At 44.2% G+C, this 22,738-nt stretch overlaps 3 protein-coding genes across 7 annotated transcripts in view; 2 read left to right on the top strand and 1 right to left on the bottom strand.

Moving 5' to 3' along the window:
- The window catches only part of STAMBPL1 (STAM binding protein like 1), a 129,273-nt gene that overhangs the window by 92,926 nt on the left and 13,609 nt on the right, over nt 1-22,738 (bottom strand). The window contains exon 1 of one of the 5 annotated variants that reach the window (XM_077258918.1): nt 14,367-14,649. The exons of the other annotated variants lie outside the window; for them this stretch is intronic. The gene's annotated coding sequence lies outside the window, so the exon portion shown is untranslated. Of the gene's footprint in view, nt 1-14,366; nt 14,650-22,738 lie in introns of those variants that run through there. 5 annotated transcript variants of the gene reach the window in all.
- On the top strand, nt 5,656-8,353 carry LOC143769886 (uncharacterized). The gene is made up of 6 exons (XM_077258915.1): nt 5,656-5,996; nt 6,086-6,160; nt 6,268-6,354; nt 6,457-6,673; nt 6,767-6,926; nt 7,038-8,353. The coding sequence occupies exons 1-6, from the start codon at nt 5,808-5,810 to the stop codon at nt 8,053-8,055; spliced, it is 1,746 nt and encodes a 581-aa protein (XP_077115030.1). The 5' UTR covers nt 5,656-5,807; the 3' UTR covers nt 8,056-8,353.
- The window catches only part of ANKRD22 (ankyrin repeat domain 22), a 91,456-nt gene continuing 84,356 nt past the window's right edge, over nt 15,639-22,738 (top strand). Inside the window, exons 1-2 of the mRNA XM_077258924.1 lie at nt 15,639-15,711; nt 16,239-16,420. Coding sequence (XP_077115039.1) covers nt 16,380-16,420 — 41 coding nt within the window. The 5' untranslated portion in view covers nt 15,639-15,711; nt 16,239-16,379. The remainder of the gene's footprint in view (nt 15,712-16,238; nt 16,421-22,738) is intronic.

Here is a 22,738-nt window from a genome sequence, read left to right as displayed (position 1 = left end):
AGGCAATTGTGGGAGAGGGGCATCTCTAGGGTCCCTATAAAAATAACTCCAGGCCTACCCCGTCATACGGGTGCGTCCTATCCATATCATCTGGGGGACGGAGAGAAAGGACAGAAACATACACGACAGTTGTGAGGACTATCCCGTGGTGCTCAGCAGGGAAGTACTACAACACCCAGGCGCTAGTAGGAAGGCTACTGATTTCCACCTGCAAAGGGAACTCTGGATGTGCCTCCGGACCGGCCGGTCTCAGCCAGCCCTGTTAGCAGTACTCTGGATTGCGGATGCCGAAACCTTCAGTAAAGAGGTAAAGAGACTGCAACCCTGTGTCCTCGTCATTTACTGCAACCTACCCCATCACCTACACCTTTTATTGGGCGCCCCTTAGCAGGGCCACCGTGACATTCCTAGAACCGAGAGACCCGGTACCGAGTACCCCATCGTCCTGCGTCTGGGGGCCGCTCCAATTTCAAAAGGCAATCCAAAGATATCTACTCCAAAATGGTATCAATAAAAACGTCAGCTCAGGGTGCAAAAAATAAGCCCTCACCTAGCCCCCATGTCTGTTTGTACTATTTTTTGCAATTTCACCACACTTGGAATTTTTTCCTCTTTTCCAATACGCTATATGGTAAAATTAGTGATGTCATTCAACAGTACAACTTGTCCCACAAAAAACAAGCGAATGTACACCTATAACCCCTTTCTGACCTCGGACGGGATAGTACGTCCGAGGTCAGATACCCCGCCTTGATGCAGGGCTCCGGCGGTGAGCCCGCATCAAAGCGGGGACATGTCAGCTGTTTTGAACAGCTGACATGTGCCCATAATAGGCGCGGGCAGAATCGCGATCTGCCCGCGCCTATTAACTAGTTAAATGCCGCTGTCAAACGCAGACAGCGGCATTTAACTACCGTTTCCGGCCGGGCGGCCGGAAAAGATCGCATCGCCGACCCCCGTCACATGATCGGAGGTCGGCGATGCTTCTGAATAGTAACCATAGAGGTCCTTGAGACCTCTATGGTTACTGATCCCCGGCAGCTGTGAGCGCCACCCTGTGGTCGGGGCTCACAGCACACCTGCAATTCTGCTACATAGCAGCGAACATCAGATCGCTGCTATGTAGCAGAGCCGATCGAGTGGTGCCTGCTTCTAGCCTCCTATGGAGGCTATTGAAGCATGGCAAAAGTTAAAAAAAAAGTAAAAAAAATATGTGAAAAAAATAAAAAATATATAAAAGTTTAAATCACCCCCCTTTCACCCCAATCAAAATAAATCAATTAAAAAAACCTCAAACCTACACATATTTGGAATCGCCGCGTTCTGAATCGCCCAATCTATCAATAAAAAAAGCATTAACCTGATCGCTAAATGGCGTAGTGGGAAAAAAATTAGAAACGCCAGAATTACGTTTTTTGGGTCGCCGCGACATTGCACTAAAATGCAATAACAGGCGATCAAAAGAACGTATCTGCACCAAAATGCTATCATTTAAAACGCCAGCTCAGCACGCAAAAAATAAGCCCTCAACTGACCCCAGATCATGAAAAATGGAGACACTACGAGTATCGGAAAATGGCGCAATTTTATTTTTTTTTATTTATTTTTTTTTAGCAAAGTTTGGAATTTTTTTTCACCACTTAGGCTACTTTCACACTAGCGTTAACTGCATTACGTTTCAAAACGTCTTTTTTCAGAAAAAACGCATCCAGCAAAACTTTTTGCTGGATGCGTTTTTTTCCCATAGACTTGTATTGGCGACGTATGGCGACGGATTGGCATATGTCGTGTACGTTTTACGACGGATGCGTCGAAATTTGGCGACACGTCGTCTCAAAAAAACGTAGATTGTAACGTTTTTTGTCTCCGCCTAAAAAACGTGTCGCGACGCATCCTGCGGCATACGTCGTTGGCTGCAATGGAAGCCTATGAGCGACGGATGCGTCGGGACACGTCGTACGACGCAATGCAGCGCTGCAATACGTTTTTTTTACACTGAGCATGCTCAGAAGAAGTATTTTGTTGCCAATTGGTCAGACACCCCCAAATCTATATAAACCTGGCCTGGGCCTTGAACCCCACATATGCCAGCAAGACACAGAGAAGCAAAGAAGTCTGCCAGCAAGAGCCAGCCTGCCACAAGACCCCAGCCAAGCACAAGACCCCAGCCAGCCTGTCACAAGACTGCAGCCAGCCTGCCACAAGACTCCAGCCATCCTGCCACAAGACTCCAGCCATCCTGCCACAAGACTCCAGACATCCTGCTACAAGACTCCAGCCACCATAGCCAGTGTGAGTATTGCAATTTTAGTGTGCATCTGTGTGCCTGTGCATTTCTGTGTGTATGAGGTACTACTGACTACAACAAGAGCTTAAAACCTGAAGAGAACCTGAGGCCTGCCATCGTCCTGCACCAGCCAGTGCCATGCTAGAGTCCAGATCCACCATGATGCCAGCCACTGTGAAGACCTGCTGCTTCAGCCAAAGGATTGTCAGCCTTTTGTATGTGTGTGTGTGTATGCGTCTTCTGATTGGTTTCACCTTTCTGCCTTTGTTGTACATATGTGTATTTGCATAAAGCTATGTGCGTGCATGTGTATGTGTGCATTTTTGGACGGCTGTGTGCTTTTGTACCATGTGCCTGCACCATATTATGCCTTTGCCAATTTTATGCCTGTTCATGTGGGAGGGTATGTGTCCATGTGCAGGATTGCATCAGGATGTGGTCAGGATTTTCCATCAGTATTTGTACGCCAAAACCAGGAGTGGGTGATAAAAGCAAAAGTGTGCCTGTTTTCGTATTATACTTTACCTAATTTTTACACTCCTGGTTTTGGCTTACAAATACTGATGGGAAATCCTGCCCAAATTCTGATGCGATCCTGAATGTGGACACATACCATGCATGTTTTTTGGGTACGTCTTGTTGATGGCATGTGCATTTGTCCATGCTGTATAATTGGTTATTTGCCTTTTTCTGATGTATTGACTGTATAGTGGTCTGTGCAGCATGTGGTTTAAATTTTTTTTTTTTTTTTTTTTTTTTTTTAAAATCTGATGTGTTTTTTAAAAAAGTCTAGCGGTGTGCAGCTTGTGGTTTGAATGTGTGAGTGTGGGGTTTTTCTATTTAATAAAAGTGTTGAATTTTTTTTTATTACAGTTATAACCATTTGCAGTTGAAGTACTTGTATTTAAAATAAAGAGCATGTCAGCTCCTTGTGATTTTTAAAAAAAAAAGTGCAAAAAAAAAATTATAATAAAATGTTTATTAAAAAAATGTCCGTAGTATTATTTCATAAAGGTAAATTTAAAACTGGTGTATGTACCAATGGTTACACATGCAATACAGGGTTGGTTGAGGGCTCATTTTTTTTAATAAAGGTTAACCTGTAAAGTATTTTTTTTTTTTTTTGGGGGGGGGGAGAGGTTATTTATTTTAAATAAAATGTGTCAAATATATTTTTTCATGGTGTTAACATTAAAAAATTTTGTTTTTTGGGACATGGAAATGAATGGTATAACGTGCAACTTTTTGGGGGGGTTTTGGTGTTCACCTGTATGAACATTTCTGACATCATTTTAGTAGGGTGTTTATCATTGAACATTACCTAGTTCAGGGGGTGGTCTAACTATAGATCCATTATACATATAACAGATAAACCAGGACCGCAGCCGCTGCCCACCAGGACACAGCCGCTGCCCACCAGGACCACAGCTAAAGAGCTAGAAGTAAGTTTTGAAGACCCCAATCTGCTACTTCAATGTGTCGAGCAGATTGCAAGTGTGTCTTTAACTTACAGAACCACCAGGACACAGCCGCTGCCCACCAGGACACAGCCGCTGCCCACCAGGACACAGCCACTGCCCACCAGGACACAGCCGCTGCCCACCAGGACCACAGCTAAAGAGCTAGAAGTAAGTTTTGAAGACCCCAATCTGCTACTTCAATGTGTCGAGCAGATTGCAAGTGTGTCTTTAACTTACAGAACCACCAGGACACAGCCGCTGCCCACCAGGACACAGCCGCTGCCCACCAGGACACAGCCACTGCCCACCAGGACACAGCCGCTGCCCACCAGGACCACAGCTAAAGAGCTAGAAGTAAGTTTTGAAGACCCCAATCTGCTACTTCAATGTGTCGAGCAGATTGCAAGTGTGTCTTTAACTTACAGAACCACCAGGACACAGCCGCTGCCCACCAGGACACAGCCGCTGCCCACCAGGACACAGCCACTGCCCACCAGGACACAGCCGCTGCCCACCAGGACCACAGCTAAAGAGCTAGAAGTAAGTTTTGAAGACCCCAATCTGCTACTTCAATGTGTCGAGCAGATTGCAAGTGTGTCTTTAACTTACAGAACCACCAGGACACAGCCGCTGCCCACCAGGACACAGCCGCTGCCCACCAGGACACAGCCACTGCCCACCAGGACACAGCCGCTGCCCACCAGGACCACAGCTAAAGAGCTAGAAGTAAGTTTTGAAGACCCCAATCTGCTACTTCAATGTGTCGAGCAGATTGCAAGTGTGTCTTTAACTTACAGAACCACCAGGACACAGCCGCTGCCCACCAGGACACAGCCGCTGCCCACCAGGACACAGCCACTGCCCACCAGGACACAGCCGCTGCCCACCAGGACCACAGCTAAAGAGCTAGAAGTAAGTTTTGAAGACCCCAATCTGCTACTTCAATGTGTCGAGCAGATTGCAAGTGTGTCTTTAACTTACAGAACCACCAGGACACAGCCGCTGCCCACCAGGACACAGCCGCTGCCCACCAGGACACAGCCACTGCCCACCAGGACACAGCCACTGCCCACCAGGACCACAGCTAAAGAGCTAGAAGTAAGTTTTGAAGACCCCAATCTGCTACTTCAATGTGTCGAGCAGATTGCAAGTGTGTCTTTAACTTACAGAACCACCAGGACACAGCCGCTGCCCACCAGGACACAGCCGCTGCCCACCAGGACACAGCCACTGCCCACCAGGACACAGCCGCTGCCCACCAGGACCACAGCTAAAGAGCTAGAAGTAAGTTTTGAAGACCCCAATCTGCTACTTCAATGTGTCGAGCAGATTGCAAGTGTGTCTTTAACTTACAGAACCACCAGGACACAGCCGCTGCCCACCAGGACACAGCCGCTGCCCACCAGGACACAGCCACTGCCCACCAGGACACAGCCGCTGCCCACCAGGACCACAGCTAAAGAGCTAGAAGTAAGTTTTGAAGACCCCAATCTGCTACTTCAATGTGTCGAGCAGATTGCAAGTGTGTCTTTAACTTACAGAACCACCAGGACACAGCCGCTGCCCACCAGGACACAGCCGCTGCCCACCAGGACACAGCCACTGCCCACCAGGACACAGCCGCTGCCCACCAGGACCACAGCTAAAGAGCTAGAAGTAAGTTTTGAAGACCCCAATCTGCTACTTCAATGTGTCGAGCAGATTGCAAGTGTGTCTTTAACTTACAGAACCACCAGGACACAGCCGCTGCCCACCAGGACACAGCCGCTGCCCACCAGGACACAGCCGCTGCCCACCAGGACACAGCCGCTGCCCACCAGGACCACAGCTAAAGAGCTAGAAGTAAGTTTTGAAGACCCCAATCTGCTACTTCAATGTGTCGAGCAGATTGCAAGTGTGTCTTTAACTTACAGAACCACCAGGACACAGCCGCTGCCCACCAGGACACAGCCGCTGCCCACCAGGACACAGCCACTGCCCACCAGGACACAGCCGCTGCCCACCAGGACCACAGCTAAAGAGCTAGAAGTAAGTTTTGAAGACCCCAATCTGCTACTTCAATGTGTCGAGCAGATTGCAAGTGTGTCTTTAACTTACAGAACCACCAGGACACAGCCGCTGCCCACCAGGACACAGCCGCTGCCCACCAGGACACAGCCGCTGCCCACCAGGACACAGCCGCTGCCCACCAGGACCACAAAACGATGTCCTCTTCTGACAGCCCTCCTCCACAGCAACAGCGTGTATCGGTAAGTTAACACAAAATTTTTTTTTTTTTTTAAATTTCTTTAAATTAAATTTTTATGGATAACTACATGCATACATTATGTTTCAACAGGAAGCTGAATCAGATGAGGAGCTGTCAGAAGGGGGCGAGACGGGTGGAGAGATGCAAGTGGAGGAGGAACCAAGTGTAAGTAGTGGTGAAACAGTTGCTTCGCACATCACACTGCACCATACACAAAACAGATTACTAAACACCTGCCTACCTTAACTGAGAATTTGTTTCCTTCATTTCAGGCTGCTGCTGCTGCTCCTGCTGCTGCCGCTGAAGGCTCTCCCAGACAGTCCCAGAGTCGGCGGACTCGTCGCCACGGTCGGCCATCAGCGAGTTTTTTTTTGGGGGGGGAGGGGGATTCTATTGGTACTTTAGTATTTCAGTGTACTAATTTGTTTGTTTTCCTTTTTTTTTTTTTTTTTTTGACACAGGCTTCACAGCGTGCTCCCGCAGAAGAGGAGGATGATGATGATGATGACATTGATGTAGACTGTCTCATCGAGGAGGTTCGTGAGCGGGAGCCGCTGTGGAACATGGCTGACCGCAGGCATGCAGATACCGGTGTCACCCGTCGGCTCTGGGACGAAGTGTGTCGCACCCTGTTTCCAAGGCGGGAGAGCCTTCATCCTCAGCAGCAGAGCAAACTAGGTAAGTATTCACTTTCCAGTGATGTTTTGAGCTGACTGTAATGTATTGCATTTACCAATTTTTTGTTTTTTCTTTTGATTCTTGTCTTCACAGTTGGAAAGGTTAGGAAGCGGTGGCGGTCACTGAGGGATCGCTTTAAGAGGGAATTCAATGATGAGATGAAGGCCCCGAGTGGCTCTGCAGGAAGGAAGAGGAGCAGATATAAATATGGCCAGGCCCTCTCCTTCCTGAGGCGAACCATGCTAAGCAGAGTGTAAGTATTCTACAGCCCAATTATAACCATGTTAACCTGTCTACTTAGTTTGCTTTCAGTCAGGGCTTTTTCATTCCAATGTATTAATTTCTTTTGTTTTTTCTTTCACAGCACCTTCTCCAGCCACCGGGCGCCTGCATCTTCCTCTGCGCCCTCTGAAGCGATCCCTCCTGAGTCCGCCACTGAGGGCCACGTCGGTAGGCCCCACACCTCTGTCCCCTCCTCTGACCCCTCTGTCCTCTCCTCTGACCCCTCTGTCCCCTCCACTTCATCCGCCCCAAGCAGTGGAGCATTATTGCAGGCTTCATTGCTCGCATCTGATGCTGAACAGTTAGCGTTCCCTTTACCCCACCCCTCTGATCCTGCCACCTCGACACCACCATTAGGTTCGTGGCGGCAGCGCCAGAGGGGTCAGGAAAGGAGCTATGCTCCTGAGTTCTTACACCTGAATGCATCCTTCCAAGGCTCTTTCAAAATTTTGGGAGAGCAAGTGACTGCTGGTTTCAACATGGTGCAATCACGCATCAGTGAAACAAGCCAGGAAACCAGCAGTCGCTTGGATAGGCTGCATTCAGCTGTAAGTCCCGATCCGGCCAACCTTTTTTTCCAATCCATGCTCATGAGCATGGAGAAGCTTTCTTTTGAGCAACAGATGCGGGTAATGAATACCTGCCATAATGCTGCACTGCAGGCCATTAATGAATCGACCCACACACCTCACCACACCTCCACTCCAATTCCACACCAGGCCCCATTTCCACACCATACCCCCCATTACCAAACCCAGCCCCAATACCCACACCAGCAGCATTACCAAACCCAGCTCCAATCCCCACACCAGCACCATTACCAAACCCCACGCCACTCCCACTACCCTACCCAGTCACAATACCCGACCCAGTCCCCACAACAATCCCGGCCCCTAGACCAAATTACTTCCCCAATGTTTTCCTTACTGAACTTTTCTCTTCCACCTACCCCAACACCACCCCCCTCTGGTCAGCCTCTTGGTTTAACCCCCACTTCCACTGCACCCCAAACAAGTAGGGTTTCCCCACCTATCGACGTGGTCCAACCTTCCGGCACATCCTCCTCTCATATCTCCACCCAACACTTTGAAAATTTGTAAAGTGTGTAAATAAGATTCTAAAAAATGTTCTAATTTTTCTATAAAAATGTTGGAAAATATATATATATTTTTTTTGCAAAACAAAAAAAAAAAAAAAAAAAAAAAAGAGTTAAAATAAAATTCGGATTACAATTCTACTCTTTGTGTGTGTGTGGATTTATTAAGGTAATATAATAAAAAAAGGTTTAATAAAAACAAACACCAGACATGTAAAGGGTATAACATAATGGTTTTACTAGCAAGAAAACCACGCTTTTGGGCCTTTTTTTTGGGGGGGGGGGCAGAAACACTTTTTTTACATAACCAAAACACATGGGAAACAGGTTACACATGGGAAACAGGTTACACAATCATGTCTTGCCACGGGATCCGCCCGACAGGTGAGACAAAATAATCGGCAAACTGGTCCCTCATCCTTGTAACTGAACTTGTAGAGCGAACCGAGCTGCTGCGGTAGTCCCACAAGGTGGTCTCCAACTCTTCATCATCCAAAGAAACGGGCTCCTTTGACAGGACAAAGTTGTGGAGCACCACACAGGCTTTAACTACCTCGTCTATAGTTGTTGTTTTCAGCTTGATAGCCGTCAGCAGAACTCGCCACTTCGCCGTCAATATGCCAAAGGAACACTCCACTACTCTTCGTGCTCTAGTAAGCCGGTAATTAAAGACCCGCTTGGTATGGTTTAAGTTCCGGCTACTGTACGGTTTCAGTAGGTGCAGCGACAGTTGAAAGGCTTCATCACCTACAAAGACATATTCCAGGGCTGGGTCATTTGTTCCTGGCAGTGGTCTGGCTGGCGGGAAATCGTAGCTCTCTCCATAAAGGCAACGACCCATCGGAGAGTTTTTAAACACTTGCGAATCATTGGACCGTCCATACGCTCCAATGTCCACGGCAAGGAACCTGCAGTTGGCGTCTGCAATAGCCATAAGGACGATGGAGAAATACTTCTTATAATTATAATACTCCGATCCTGTTCCTGCCGGTTTCGCAATCCTTATGTGTTTCCCGTCAACTGCACCCACACAATTAGGGAAATTGCAAATTTGCTGAAACTCTTCAGCACTTCGCAACCAGATTTCCGTGGATGGTTGGGGGATATACTCTGGTTGCAAAGTGGTCCAAACAGCCCGACATGTGTCCTTCACTATTCCAGAGATAGTTGAAATGCCCAGCCTGAACTGATAATGGAGCGAAGTCATAGATTCACCCGTAGCTAGGAAACTTTATAAAAAAAAAAAAAAATGTTAAAAATTGTTTGTCTGTGCAATTTTTTATAATATGGCACTGTTAATTTTTTTTAAAATGACAGGAGACCCAATAAAACCAGCATGAATCCGGTGTAAAAAAACAGTGGAATGTCCGCCAAGAAAACCCAAATTACATGCTGCAGAAAATAGTGCGCAATATGTCAGCGCAGTATTGTCTGCAGCATGTAATATAACATTCAAAATGACCAATGACAGGAAAAAAGCAGTTGCATGTCATCAAACCCAAAAAACCCAAAAAAAAAAAAACTGCAGAAAATGCAACGCAATATTTCAGCGCAGTATTTTCTGCAGTCTGTTATCTAACATTCAATATGAGCAATGACATTTAAATAAAGCAGTTGAATGTCCGCCAAGAAAACACAAACTACATGCTGCAGAAAATAGTGCGCAATATGTCAGCGCAGTATTGTCTGCAGCATGTAATATAACATTCAAAATGACCAATGACAGGAAAAAAGCAGTTGCATGTCATCAAACCCAAAAAAACCCCAAAAAAAAAAAACTGCAGAAAATGCAACGCAATATTTCAGCACAGTATTTTCTGCAGTCTGTTAACATTCAATATCAGCAATGACATTTAAATAAAGCAGTTGAATGTCCGCCAAGAAAACCAAAACTACATGCTGCAGAAAATAGTGCGCAATATGCCAGCGCAGTATTTTCTGCAGCATGTAATATAACATTCAATATCAGCAATGAAATAAAAAAAAGAGGCTTACCGCAGGGTCACCATCAGCCGCTCCGCCGGTGTGATGGCAAGCCTCATCCTTGTATCCTGTCTTCGGATGACATCCTCCAGTTTTGCAAGCAAAAAATCAAAATGTTCAATCCTCATCCGCACGTAGTTGTGGAATTTGTGTGGATTGTGCCGCAACTCCAGGTACAGAGTGGACTGGACACCCCGGGTCATCCGTAGTTCATTAATCGGATGAATCCACAGTCGTCTCCGTCTCCGTTGCTGCAGAAGCATCCTACGCCTTTCCGCTGCCGCCTCCTTCTCCCGCACTATAATATCCAGGCGATTTGTCTCAAAGATAACGTCGGTAACCAAACTAGCAATCCTCCCAAGAACACCTTCCATCGCTGCCACAAAACTAAAACCCACAAAGATGGGCTGTAAATACAGTACTATATAGTTTTTCAAATTTTCCAGTAGCCAATCAAATTTTGGGAGCCTCCCCTTTTAAAAACGGATCCGTCGGAAAAACGGATACAACGGATGGTAAAACGGATACAACGTATGCAACGCATCCAGTATTTTCGACGGAAACGTTTAGCGGATTTGCGACGGATCCGTCGAAATGCTGGATGCGTGGCATACGTTTGTCACCGTTTTTCAATTTTTTGACGCATCCGTTTTTTCGGCAAAAAAACGGATTTGCGACGTAATGCAGTAAACGCTAGTGTGAAACTAGCCTTAGATAAAAAATAACCTAGTCATGTTAGGTGTCTATGAACTCGTACCGACCTGAAGAATCATAATGGCAGGTCAGTTTTAGCATTTAGTGAACCTAGCAAAAAAGCCAAGCAAAAAACAAGTGTGGGATTGCACTTTTTTTGCAATTTCACCGCACTTGGAATTTTTTTCCTGTTTTCTAGTACACGACATGGTAAAACCAACGATGTTGTTCAAAAGTACAACTCGTCCCACAAAAAAATAAGCCCTCACATGGCCAAATTGATGGAAAAATAAAAAAGTTATGGCTCTGGGAAGGAGGGGGCAAAATTCGAAAGCACAAAAATAAAATCAGAAAATCGCAATATGGTGAAGGGAATAAACTTTTTTTTTTAAACAAAAAAAAGCACTCTCCCCATCAAAGTTTTTATCCTTTTAATATATTGCAATCATCATATCATATAGCACTGTGTACTTACAATTGCTTATTTTGCCTTTCTACCCAGTTAAAGGGAATCTGCCATCTCATTTTGCTGCTATAAACTGCGGCCACCGCCATTAGGGGCTTATCTACAGCATTCTGTAATGCTGTAGATAAGCCCCCGATGTATCCTGAAAGATAGGAAAAACAAGGTAGATTATACAGCACTCACCCAGGGGTGGTCCGGGTCCGATGGGTGTCGCAGGTCTGGGTCTGTTATCTCCCATCTTCATACGATGTTGTCATCCTCCTTGCTTCTGTCGCGGCCCCTGCGCAGGCGCCGGGAAACGTCAGAGAGGCCCGGCGCCTGCGCACTGCAGTACTTTACGCTGCCCTCAGCAGAGCAAATCAGTACACCTGTGCAGGAGCCGCAACAGAAGCAAGGAAGAGGACGTCATCGCATGAAGATGGGAGGCACCGGACACGGACCTGCGACGCCCATCGGACCGAACCGCACCAGACCGCCCCCCCAGGTGAGTATAATCTAACTTGTTTTTCTTATCTTTCAGGTTACATCGGAGGGGCTTATCTACAGCATTAAAGAATGCTGTAGATAAGCCCCTAATGGCGGTGGCCGCAGAGGCAATAGCGGCAAAATGAGGTGACAGATTCCCCTGTTGACCTCCTGACCCAGCTGCTCCCATCTCCACCTGCCAGGGACTTTTGCAGTGATGACTCAAACAGGGAAATTTACCTCCTGTTTCTACATAGAGCTTAGAAGGATTCAGCTATTCAGTTTTTAATCATGTGACGTTATAGACCTAATGGAAAAGAGAATAAATAACTGGGTAGAAAGGCAAAGTGAGCAATTGTAAGTGCACAGTCCTATATACTATGATGACTGCAAAATATTAAGAAGATAACATTATTGATTGGAGGAGTGCTTCAACATGGAAGGGACAAGAACAAAGGATGAGAATTACCCTTTACCAATGGCTCATTCACACATCAGGGTTTGTCCACTTTATAGATGGACTTAAAGTCTAATTCAGATGTCAGTTTTTCTTGTACAATTCCTATTCATATTTTTCACGGGCAGCATTCATACAGGTAATTGTCCGTGGGACTGTTCACACGTTCACTTGCTTTCTCAGACTGATTGGTCCACCCAAATGCATGGAGATTTGTCCAATCTGATCCAATTGGCAGATCAGACTCTGCAATGCAATTGGTGCGTAAAAACAAATCAGACAGAAACCACTGGAGACTAGACGGAGGTGGACATGACTTGGGGATGGGTGGACCGAGAACTCCAGGAGCTTTTGTTTGTATTGTGGTGTAGATTTTAAACAAGAGTGTTGTTGCTTTAAGAGAAAGGAGTTTAGATGTTTATGCCTGGTGTATTACTGTGAGGAGGGTGGGGCTTATATAGGAGAGGCAACTCTGGCTCTCCCTCTTTCTCTCACAGGATGGACAGGATGAAACATTAACCGCCCTCCCACCCTGTTTCTGTCCTAACATTTTTTAATTATTGTTTGTATAATGATAGATGCTTTATTGTATTTTTTAATTTGTCATTGTATATCTTGTACCAGGTTCAATTGTATATTAGCTATAAAGAGTTATTATTTGTGGTAACCTTCTAAGCCCAAGGGAAGGGCAATCCTTAAGCCATGGTTCCCTGGAGGTTTCCTCCACAGGGGGTTTTTCCTCTCCTGAGCGCTGAAGGATGACTCTTTGTGAGTCGGAGGTTTGCCAAGTTTAGTCCCATTAATGCTTTTGCAGGGACTTCTAGTTTTTAAGTTTACAAAAATGATTTATTAAAAAAAAAAAAAAAAAAAAGAAAAATGGCAAATGAGACTTGGAATTTATAACCGTCACGGCTTTGCGGTTTAGTAGTCAGGTGGAAGTTGCAGACAAGTTAAGGTGGACTTATTTTAACTAATAGAGGATGTAAAACCTCATGTTGGTGAGCAGGCACGGCTTTGGTGGCCAGCCTCAAGGACGTTGTAATGGTAACATCAATCAGGGGCGGGCACAGTGGTTAAGCACAGGAGTGAGGATAATAGGGTAATTGGTGCCCTGAAAATTACTGGCTCTGCTTGAATGGCAAGCCAGTGCGTGCCGCCCCTTTATGGCTGTCTGTCCTGGTGTTGTATGTCAGACAGCTGGGGATATCGCAGTATTTGTGAATCCCAATGTACTAGCACTCTACCTGACTCCTACTGTGATTATTTAATCCTGTGATTTGAATAAAAGCTGTGGCCATTTTGACAACCAAAAGAATGTGTTTTGTGTATTTTAGTACCTAGGTTTACAGTAGTCATGGTAGTTTTAAGAAGGAGTGGGGTCCATCCCGTATCCAAAAGTCATGTTTAATAGCAGAAACACGAGATATTTCCATTATTTGTTTTTCATCTGAGAAAAACTGATAGAACCGTGACAAAAACTCTGCTAGTGAAAACTGACGCTAACCAAATTCTGATGACAGTGTGTCAAAAACACAGATGAAACTAGTGTTTATCATAAGAGAAAAATCACAGAATGAACCTGAATTTAAAAAGAAAAAAAAAAAAAAAAAAAAAAGAATATGGAGGCGTGACCATTTAATCCCATTTTCCTTTCAAGCGCATGGATCTGTGAAAACAACGGACAGCTGTGTGTCATCCGAGTGCTTTCATAACTGTGCGGTTAGTAGGAGAAGCTTTGACTTTTTTTTTTCATACTACAAAAATGGATGCTGCACTTATGGTAAAAACTGACCCACAGACCAAACATCAATGTAGTGCACTGGAAAAAAAATTGGATTTTTTTTTTTTTTTTTTCTTTTAGGTACGGCAAAGAGAAAATGTGTGAATTCAGTCTTACACCCCCCCCCAAGTATTTTTTCACCTAACAATCTGGAAGTTGGGAGGCCCTCATACACATTGATGGCTGGTCCCCCAAAAAAAGATCTGTACACTTTCGGGGCAATTTTTTTTTCTAGCCATTTTCTTAAATGGATATTGTCAGATAGTTGTTATAAAAACAAGCAGTTTTGTTATTTTTTTGCTTATTAAAATGTGCAGAAATATTAACACTTTTCTTTTTTTCGTACCTTGTTGCCTTGGAGACAACAAACTTATCCATAGTAACAACCACAGCTGCTATGTTCCTCATGGGTTCGTTTCCCATTTCTCCAGCATTCCTAGTACTCAGCTAATTACATAATCTTACACTCACTCCTCCTCCAGTCACGTCTGGCTGATATTTCCTCTTCCTCCCCAGCGTCCCAAGGACTTGGCAGTTTATATTTACTCTTCCTCCAGTTTCAAATCTTGCCATAATATTTTCTTCTTTCATATTCGGCATTCACTTATCTCTCAGTCACATGTTCTGCAGCAATTCTTTTCCCAGGATTCCCGAGACTCAACTACAGTATTTACATGTACCCCACCTCCAGTCATAGGTTCCCATTTTCCCCAAATCTAGCACTTATCATTTACATATATTCCCTCTCCCCTGAGTCACTTTCCCTGCTGCAACACTCAGACTACACACCCAATCATGTGACCACTATGAGATCACAGGGAGCTGCAGAATACAGGGGTGATGCTGCCCCTCTTACTGGTCATCATACAGGAAATAATGGGGACACGTTTTTGTGTCACAGTGAAAGAAATAATGCCACCCCACTTCCGGGTCACAGTACAACAAGTGATGCCGCCCCACTTCCGGGTCACAGTACAAGAATTGATGCTGCCCCACTTCCAGGTCACAGTATAAGAAATGATGCCACCGCACTTCCAGGTCACAGTACAAGAATTGATGCTGACCCACTTCCAGGTCACAGTATAAGAAATGATGCCGCCCCACTTCCAGGTCACAGTACAAGAATTGATGCCGCCCCACTTCCAGGTCACAGTATAAGAAATGATGCCGCCCCACTTCCAGGTCACAGTACAAGAATTGATGCCGCCCCACTTCCAGGTCACAGTATAAGAAATGATGCCGCCCCACTTCCAGGTCACAGTATAAGAAATGATGCCGCCCCACTTCCAGGTCACAGTATAAGAAATGATGCCACCCCACTTCCAGGTCACAGTATAAGAAATGATGCCGCCTCACTTCCAGGTCACAGTACAGGAAATGATGCCGCCCCACTTCCAGGTCACAGTATAAGAAATGATGCCGCCCCACTTCTGGGACACATGCTGCCCCACTTCCAGGTCACAGTACAACAAGTGATGCCGCCCCACTTCCGGGTCACAGTACAAGAATTGATGCTGCCCCACTTCCAGGTCACAGTACAGGAAATGATGCCACCCCACTTCCAGGTCACAGTACAAGAATTGATGCTGCCCCACTTCCAGGTCACAGTACAGGAAATGATGCCACCCCACTTCCTGGTCACAGTACAAGAAATGATGCTGCCCCACTTCCAGGTCACAGTACAGGAAATGATGCCCCCCGACTTCTGGGTCACAGTACAGGAAATGATGCCCCCCGCTTCTGGGTCACAGTACAGGAAATGATACCGCCCCACTTCCAGGTCACAGTACAAGAAATGATGCCGCCCCACTTCCAGGTCACAGTATAAGAAATGATGCCGCCCCACTTCTGGGTCACAGTACAAGAAATTATGCCGCCCCACTTCCAAGTCACAGTATAAGAAATGATGCCGCCCCACTTCTGGGTCACAGTACAAGAAATGATGCCACCCCACTTCCAGGTCACAGTATAAGAAATGATGCCGCCCCACTTCTGGGACACATGCTGCCCCACTTCCAGGTCACAGTACAACAAGTGATGCCGCCCCACTTCCGGGTCACAGTACAAGAATTGATGCTGCCTCACTTTCAGGTCACAGTACAGGAAATGATGCCACCCCACTTCCAGGTCACAGTACAAGAATTGATGCTGCCCTACTTCCAGGTCACAGTACAGGAAATTATGCCACCCCACTTCCAGGTCACAGTACAAGAATTGATGCTGCCCCACTTCCAGGTCACAGTACAGGAAATGATACCGCCCCACTTCCAGGTCACAGTACAGGAAATGATACCGCCCCACTTCCAGGTCACAGTACAAGAAATGGTACCACCCCACTTCCAGGTCACAGTATAAGAAATGATGCCGCCCCACTTCTGGGACACATGCTTAGAAGCAAACATTGGAATCTATGGTACTTAATATAGGCTTCACACTATCCTGACATCGCACCATTACATCTTATTGATAAACCTGCCATCCCACATGTGCGAAGCCCGACCTAATATCAATCCATCTGCAATCTGGTAAGGACCTTTTCTGCCATATCTTGTCACATTTCATGACACTGTCGTACTCTCTTCTCACTGTTTGTTATTGCACATGTTTTTAGTTAGTGATTACTCTAAAGAGAAAACAGTACGGTACTTATGTATTCTCACAGTGTACCCAGAGTACTATGTATACTATGAGCACAATCTTCTATATATACTATGCAGCCTAATGTCCGTTATAGCGTGTATATAAATGGCTGTCAATAGTGTTCCGTACCAGTGCCAAATGTATCTGTGAGCACACCGCCATTGTTTGTATCTCTACCATTGTCTGAGACGACGTGTCGTTATGCCAGCAATGTTTACAATAGTAATTCTGTGTGTTATCCCCACATATCGCCCCTTTCTTTTGCTTCCCCTTCCTTTTATGTGCTTCTGTCTTTCCCCCTTGTGTTTTTTTCCTCCCTTTCTGTTCTCTGGGCACACTCAGTGACTAACAGATCCCTAATACATTAGTCTCACTGTAAATGTTGACATTACGTAGCAATGTATACTGAATACTGTCGTTTATCGCTTTGATGAAGGTCACATGATGACCGAAATGTCACATGTACTTGGATTGTACAACAATAAAGTCACCAAATTCGCAAGTTATAATTTTAGTGCCCAGGTTCTTTCTATTATTAACCAATTATCGGTCAGTGACCTGCATTCACTGGGTTTGTAAGGGTCCATCTACATTGCATGATGCACAGTGTCAAACAATCGACCACCAACGAGGTGGTCGATAAGCGCCTGCTTACACTGGCTTTAAGTATGCGCTGACAAAACAATAATTGGCTGCGCAAAGGCTGCTATTGTTCTCGCCAACACAGGACGATGCAATGCCGAAAATGATGATTTTTTTTTTTTTTTTTTGTTCTTTACAAAAAATCTATTACAGCGCGCAACGCTTAGCGTGGTCTGCTTGTGTTCACAAGCTTTTATAGGGCCTCCCATCGGTGAATATTAGCCAAATGGTGGTTGTTTAGTGCCGCCAGCGAGTCCATGTAAACAGATCGTTAGACTGGTTTCACAGGTCTGTAAAACACGGATCATGGCTGAATCTAAAGTGTGTGAGTGAAAGGCAAATGAAGAGGATTGGAGACTGGATAATTCACTGGCCAACAGTGAAAATGTTTCTGAAATGAAAATAGCTGGTTTGTAATAATTTTAGCATCCTAAAAACGAATATGTTACTTAAAAATCATTATTAGCTCTTGTTGCTGAGATACAGGTCATTTAAGATTATTATGCAGGAAAATAGGGAAATTTTGAATTTTCAACAAATGTGTATTGGTAAACCTGATTACAGACCTGTTGAACCAATGTCAGCCATTTTATTCATTGTGTCTGCATAGTTTGTACTAATTGAAGTCTCTTTCTCTTGTTGCAGTAATTTTGTGGAGAGAATTTACACTTTGAAAATGCCTCGTAAATGTGCAAATATTGTTAACAATTTTTGTTACGTGTGTGGTTATGTGACATTTGCCAACCAAAGAAGACCAATTACTCCACTTGTGAAGACTGCTTACCATCATTACTTTGCTTATACGTGGCACTTAAATACGTGGCACTTATACGTGGCACTTAAATACGTGGCACTTATATACGTTGCATTTTGAGACCTATAATTTTTCCACATTTTGGTCCACAGAGTCATGTGAGGTCTTGTTTTTTGCGGGACGAGTTGACGTTTTTATTGGTAACATTTTCGGACACGTGACCATTTTTTATCACTTTTTATTCCGATTTTTGTGAGGCAGAATAACCAAAAACCAGCTATTCATGAATTTCTTTATACCGTTCTGCGTTTGGTAAAATTGATAAAGCAGTTTTATTCGTCGGGTCAGTACGATTACAGCGATACCTCATTTATATCATTTTTTAATGTTTTGGCGCTTTTATACGATAAAAACTATTTTATAGAAAAAATAATTATTTTGGCATCGCTTTATTCTGAGGACTATAACTTTTTTATTTTTTTGCTGATGATGCTGTATGGCGGCTCGTTTTTTGCGGGACAAGATGACGTTTTCAGCGGTACCATGGTTATTTATATCCATCTTTTTGATCGCGTGTTATTCCACTTTTTGTTCGGCGGTATGGTAATAAAGCGTTGTTTTTTGCCTCGTTTTTTTGTTTTTTTTCTTACGGTGTTTACTGAAGGGGTTAACTAGTGGGACAGTTTTATAGGTTGGGTCGTTACGGACGCGGCGATACTAAATATGTGTACTGTACTGTGCAATTTATACTCTTGTAATGAATTCTTATCGCTACCTACAGCACATACTTCCATGGCGTGTATCTAAAAAACGAGAGCTAATTAAACAATTCTGTGGGTATATTTGAGTTTCTCGACCCAAAATTAGTAATATTTGCCTATTTTCATCAAAGAAACATAAAAAAAGTTGTTTTTTGTTGGCCTGTGTAATCATTCTATAAAGGATAACACATGTACCTTGGTAATCACTGAAATATTTCCCTTGGGATAAGTATAAACCGTAAAGTAAATCTAACACATCAGTGTCATGTGTGAAGTGTTACACAATCTGCTACAAGGCGCTTCCTTCCATGTAATGTAGTCTATAAGTAACAATGGTGATTGTATCCTCTGTGTATTTACCTGCTACTCCGGTTACACGCACACAAGGTACACCTTCTTTTGAGAAATACAAAAGCTTTAACAGAGTATTTCAGCTGTAAAGTTTGTTTCAAAGTTAGCACAAGTCCTTGTAGGGGACTTCGTGTTAAAAGAAGCCATATCCTTTGTTTAATAATCAGCTGAAGTTTAGAAGATAATAATAATAAAAAAAATAATAATATGCAAATGTGGTGTTCGGGGCACCATGGGCCAGTCCTTGAATAACTTTTTTTTTTTTTTCCCCCATCCACAGTCGCTGGTTAGGTCATTGCTGTCAATAATGCAGATGGGGCAGATAAAGCTGGGGGAAAAAAAAATCTCTGAAACACCTGGCCACACCCACAATGCTCCAAGTATCTAATTTGCATATGAGCAGAAATATTTTATTTAAACCTGTCCAGAGGATTTGTACATTAAAGCTATGGCTCCTCTTAGTGCAAGGTCTTATTAAAGATAAGAGTTTACTTTGATACCAATAAGCGCAGGGTGAAGCCTGTTTCTTGCTAAGAATATTAGTTTATCTGGGATTTTGCATATTTTTGCCCCATGGGGCTAAGAAATTACAGGCAGGTAGCTTCTACCTACTTGCTTGTTCTGCCCAGTTCCAATCTCTGCCAGCTTAGAGCAGTCAGGTACCGCTCCTGATGGCAATTCTGCGGTTTCCGGTGTTGTCATGCTGACAGAGCAGCAGCTTCTTTTCTGCTCTGATCTGTTAACGAGTCGTCCATACCAATGTAATGTTGATTAACAACTGCCTCCCTTCTCCCACTGCCTAACTGCAGGAAGCTGGCCGTCAATCAGGACATCAGCAGAGCACCCCGTCAACAGAGCAGAAGAGGAAGAGCTGCTTTGTTGACGAGAGTGAAATGAAGAAGATATCTGTGGCCGCTCTAAGTGGCCAGAGATCGGCTTTGGGCAGGTAGTTAGCGACTACCTACCTGTAGGTTTTGGCCCCATAGAGACAAATTAAGCACAGTCCCAGACGACCCCTTTAACCCCTTAGTGACAGAGCCAATTTGGTACTTAATGACCGAGCCAATTTTTACAATTCTGACCAGTGTCACTTTATGAGGTTATAACTCTGGAACGCTTTATCGGATCCCGCTGATTCTGAGATTGTTTTTTCGTGACATGTTGTACTTCAAGTTAGTGGTAACATTTCTTCGATATTACTTGCGATTATTTATGAAAAAAATGGAAATATGGCGAAAATTTTTAAAATTTTGCAATTTTCAAACTTTGTATTTTTATGCCCTTAAATCAGAGAGATATGTCACAAAAAATAGTTAATAAATAACATTTCTCACATGTCTACTTTACATCAGCACAATTTTGGAAACAATTTTTTTTTTTTTGTTAGGGAGTTATAAGGGTTAAAAGTTGACCAGCAATTTCTCATTTTTACAACACCATGTTTTTTTTAGGGACCACATCACCTTTGAAGTGATTTTGAGGGGTCTATATGATAGAAAATAACCAAGTGTGACACCATTCTAAAAACTGCACCCCTCAAGCTGCTCAAAACCACATTCAAGAAGTTTATTAACCCTTTACGTACTTCACAGGAACTAAAACAATGTGGAAGAAAAAAATGAACATTTAACTTTTTTTTGCAAACATTTTACTTCAGAACCATTTTTTTTAATTTTCACAAGTGTAAAAACAGAAATTTAACCACAAATTTTGTTGTGCAATTTTTCCTGAGTACGCCGATACCCCATATGTGGAGGTAAACCACTGTTTGGGCGCACCGCAGAGCTTGGAAGTGAAGGAGCACCGTTTGACTGTTTCAATGCAGAATTGGCTGGAATTGAGATCGGACGCCATGTCGCGTTTGGAGAGCCCCTAATGTGCCTAAACAGTGGAAACCCCCCACAAGTGACACCATTTTTGAAACTAGACCCCCCAAGGAACTTATCTAGATGTGTGGTGAGCACTTTGAACCCCCAAGTGCTTCACAGAAGTTTATAACGTAGAGCCGTGAAAATAAAAAATCGCATTTGTTTTCACAAAAATGATTTTTTCGCCCACAAATTCTTATTTTCACAAGGGTAAGAGGAGAAATTAGACCACAAAAGTTGTTGTGCAATTTCTCCTGAGTACGTCGATACCCCATATGTGGAGGTAAACCACTGTTTGGGCGCACCGCAGAGCTTGGAAGAGAAGGAGTGTCGTTTTACTTTTTCAATGTAGAATTGGCTGGAATTGAGATCGGACGCCATGTCACGTTTGGAGAGCCGCTGATGTGCCTAAACAGTAGAGACCCCCCACATATGACACCATTTTGGAAACTAGACCCCTTAAGGAACTTATCTAGATGTGTGGTGAGCACTTTAAACCCCCAGGTGCTTCACAGAAGTTTATAACGTAGAGCCGTGAAAATAAAAAAAAAATCGCATTTTTTCTACAAAAATGATCTTTTTGCCTCCAAATTTTTATTTTACCAAGGGTAACAGGAGAAAATGGACCCCAGAAGCTATTGTACAATTTGTCTTGAGTACGCCGACACCCCATATGTGGGGGTAAACCACTGTTTGGGCGCATGGCTGAGCTCGGAAGCAAAGGAGCGCCATTTGACTTTTCAATGCAAAATTGACTGGAATTGAGATCGGACGCCATGTCGCGTTTGGAGAGCCCCTGATGTGCCTAAACAGTAGAAACCCCTGAAAAGTGACCCCATTTTGGAAACTAGACCCCCCATGGAACTTATCTAGATGTGTAGTGAGAACGTTGAATGCCCAAGTGCATCACAGAAGTTTATAATGCAGAGTCGTGAAAATAAAAAAATTATATTTTTTAACAATAAAGATTTTTTAGCCCCCAAGTTTTTATTTTCACAAGGGTAACAAGAGAAATTGGACCCCAAAAGTTGTTGTCCAATTTGTCCTGAGTATGCTGGTACCCCATATGTGGGGGTAAACCACTGTTTGGGCGCACGGCAGAGCTCGGAAGGGAAGGAGCGCCATTTTGGAATGCAGACTTTGATAGAATTGTCTGCGGGCGTTATGTTGCGTTTGCAGACCCCTAATGTACCTAAACAGTAGAAACCCCCAACAAGTGACCCCATTTTGGAAAATAGACCCCCCAAGGAACTTATCTAGATATGTGGTGAGAACTTTGAATGCCCAAGTGCTTCACAGAAGTTTATAATGCAGAGTAGTGAAAATAAAAAATATTTTTTTCCCACAAAAAAGATTTTTTTTAGCCCCCAAATTTTTATTTTCACAAGGGTAACAGGAGAAATTGGACCCCAAAAGTTGTTGTCCAATTTATCCCGAGTACGCTGATGCCCCATATGTGGGGGTAAACCACTGTTTGGGCGCACGGCAGAGCTCAGAAGGGAGGGAGTACCATTTGACTTTTTTAGCGCAAAATTGGCTGTCGTGTTTGGAGACCCCCTGATGTACCTAAACAGTGGAAACCCCCCAATTCTAACTCCAACCCTAACCCCAACACACCCCTAACCCTAATCTCAACCCGATCCATAATCCTAATCACAACCCTAACGATAATCACAACCCTAACCCCAAAACAGCCCTAATCTCAACCCTAACCATAACCCTAATCAAAACCCTAAATCCAACACACCCCTAACCCTAATCCCAACCCTAACCCTAATCCCAACCCTAATCCCAAACGTAACACTAATCCCAACCCTAATCCAAACC

This window comes from Ranitomeya variabilis, chromosome 4 (genome assembly GCF_051348905.1).
Source record: "Ranitomeya variabilis isolate aRanVar5 chromosome 4, aRanVar5.hap1, whole genome shotgun sequence".
Taxonomy (NCBI): domain Eukaryota; kingdom Metazoa; phylum Chordata; class Amphibia; order Anura; family Dendrobatidae; genus Ranitomeya; species Ranitomeya variabilis.
This window is presented reverse-complemented; position numbering and strand designations above follow the sequence as displayed.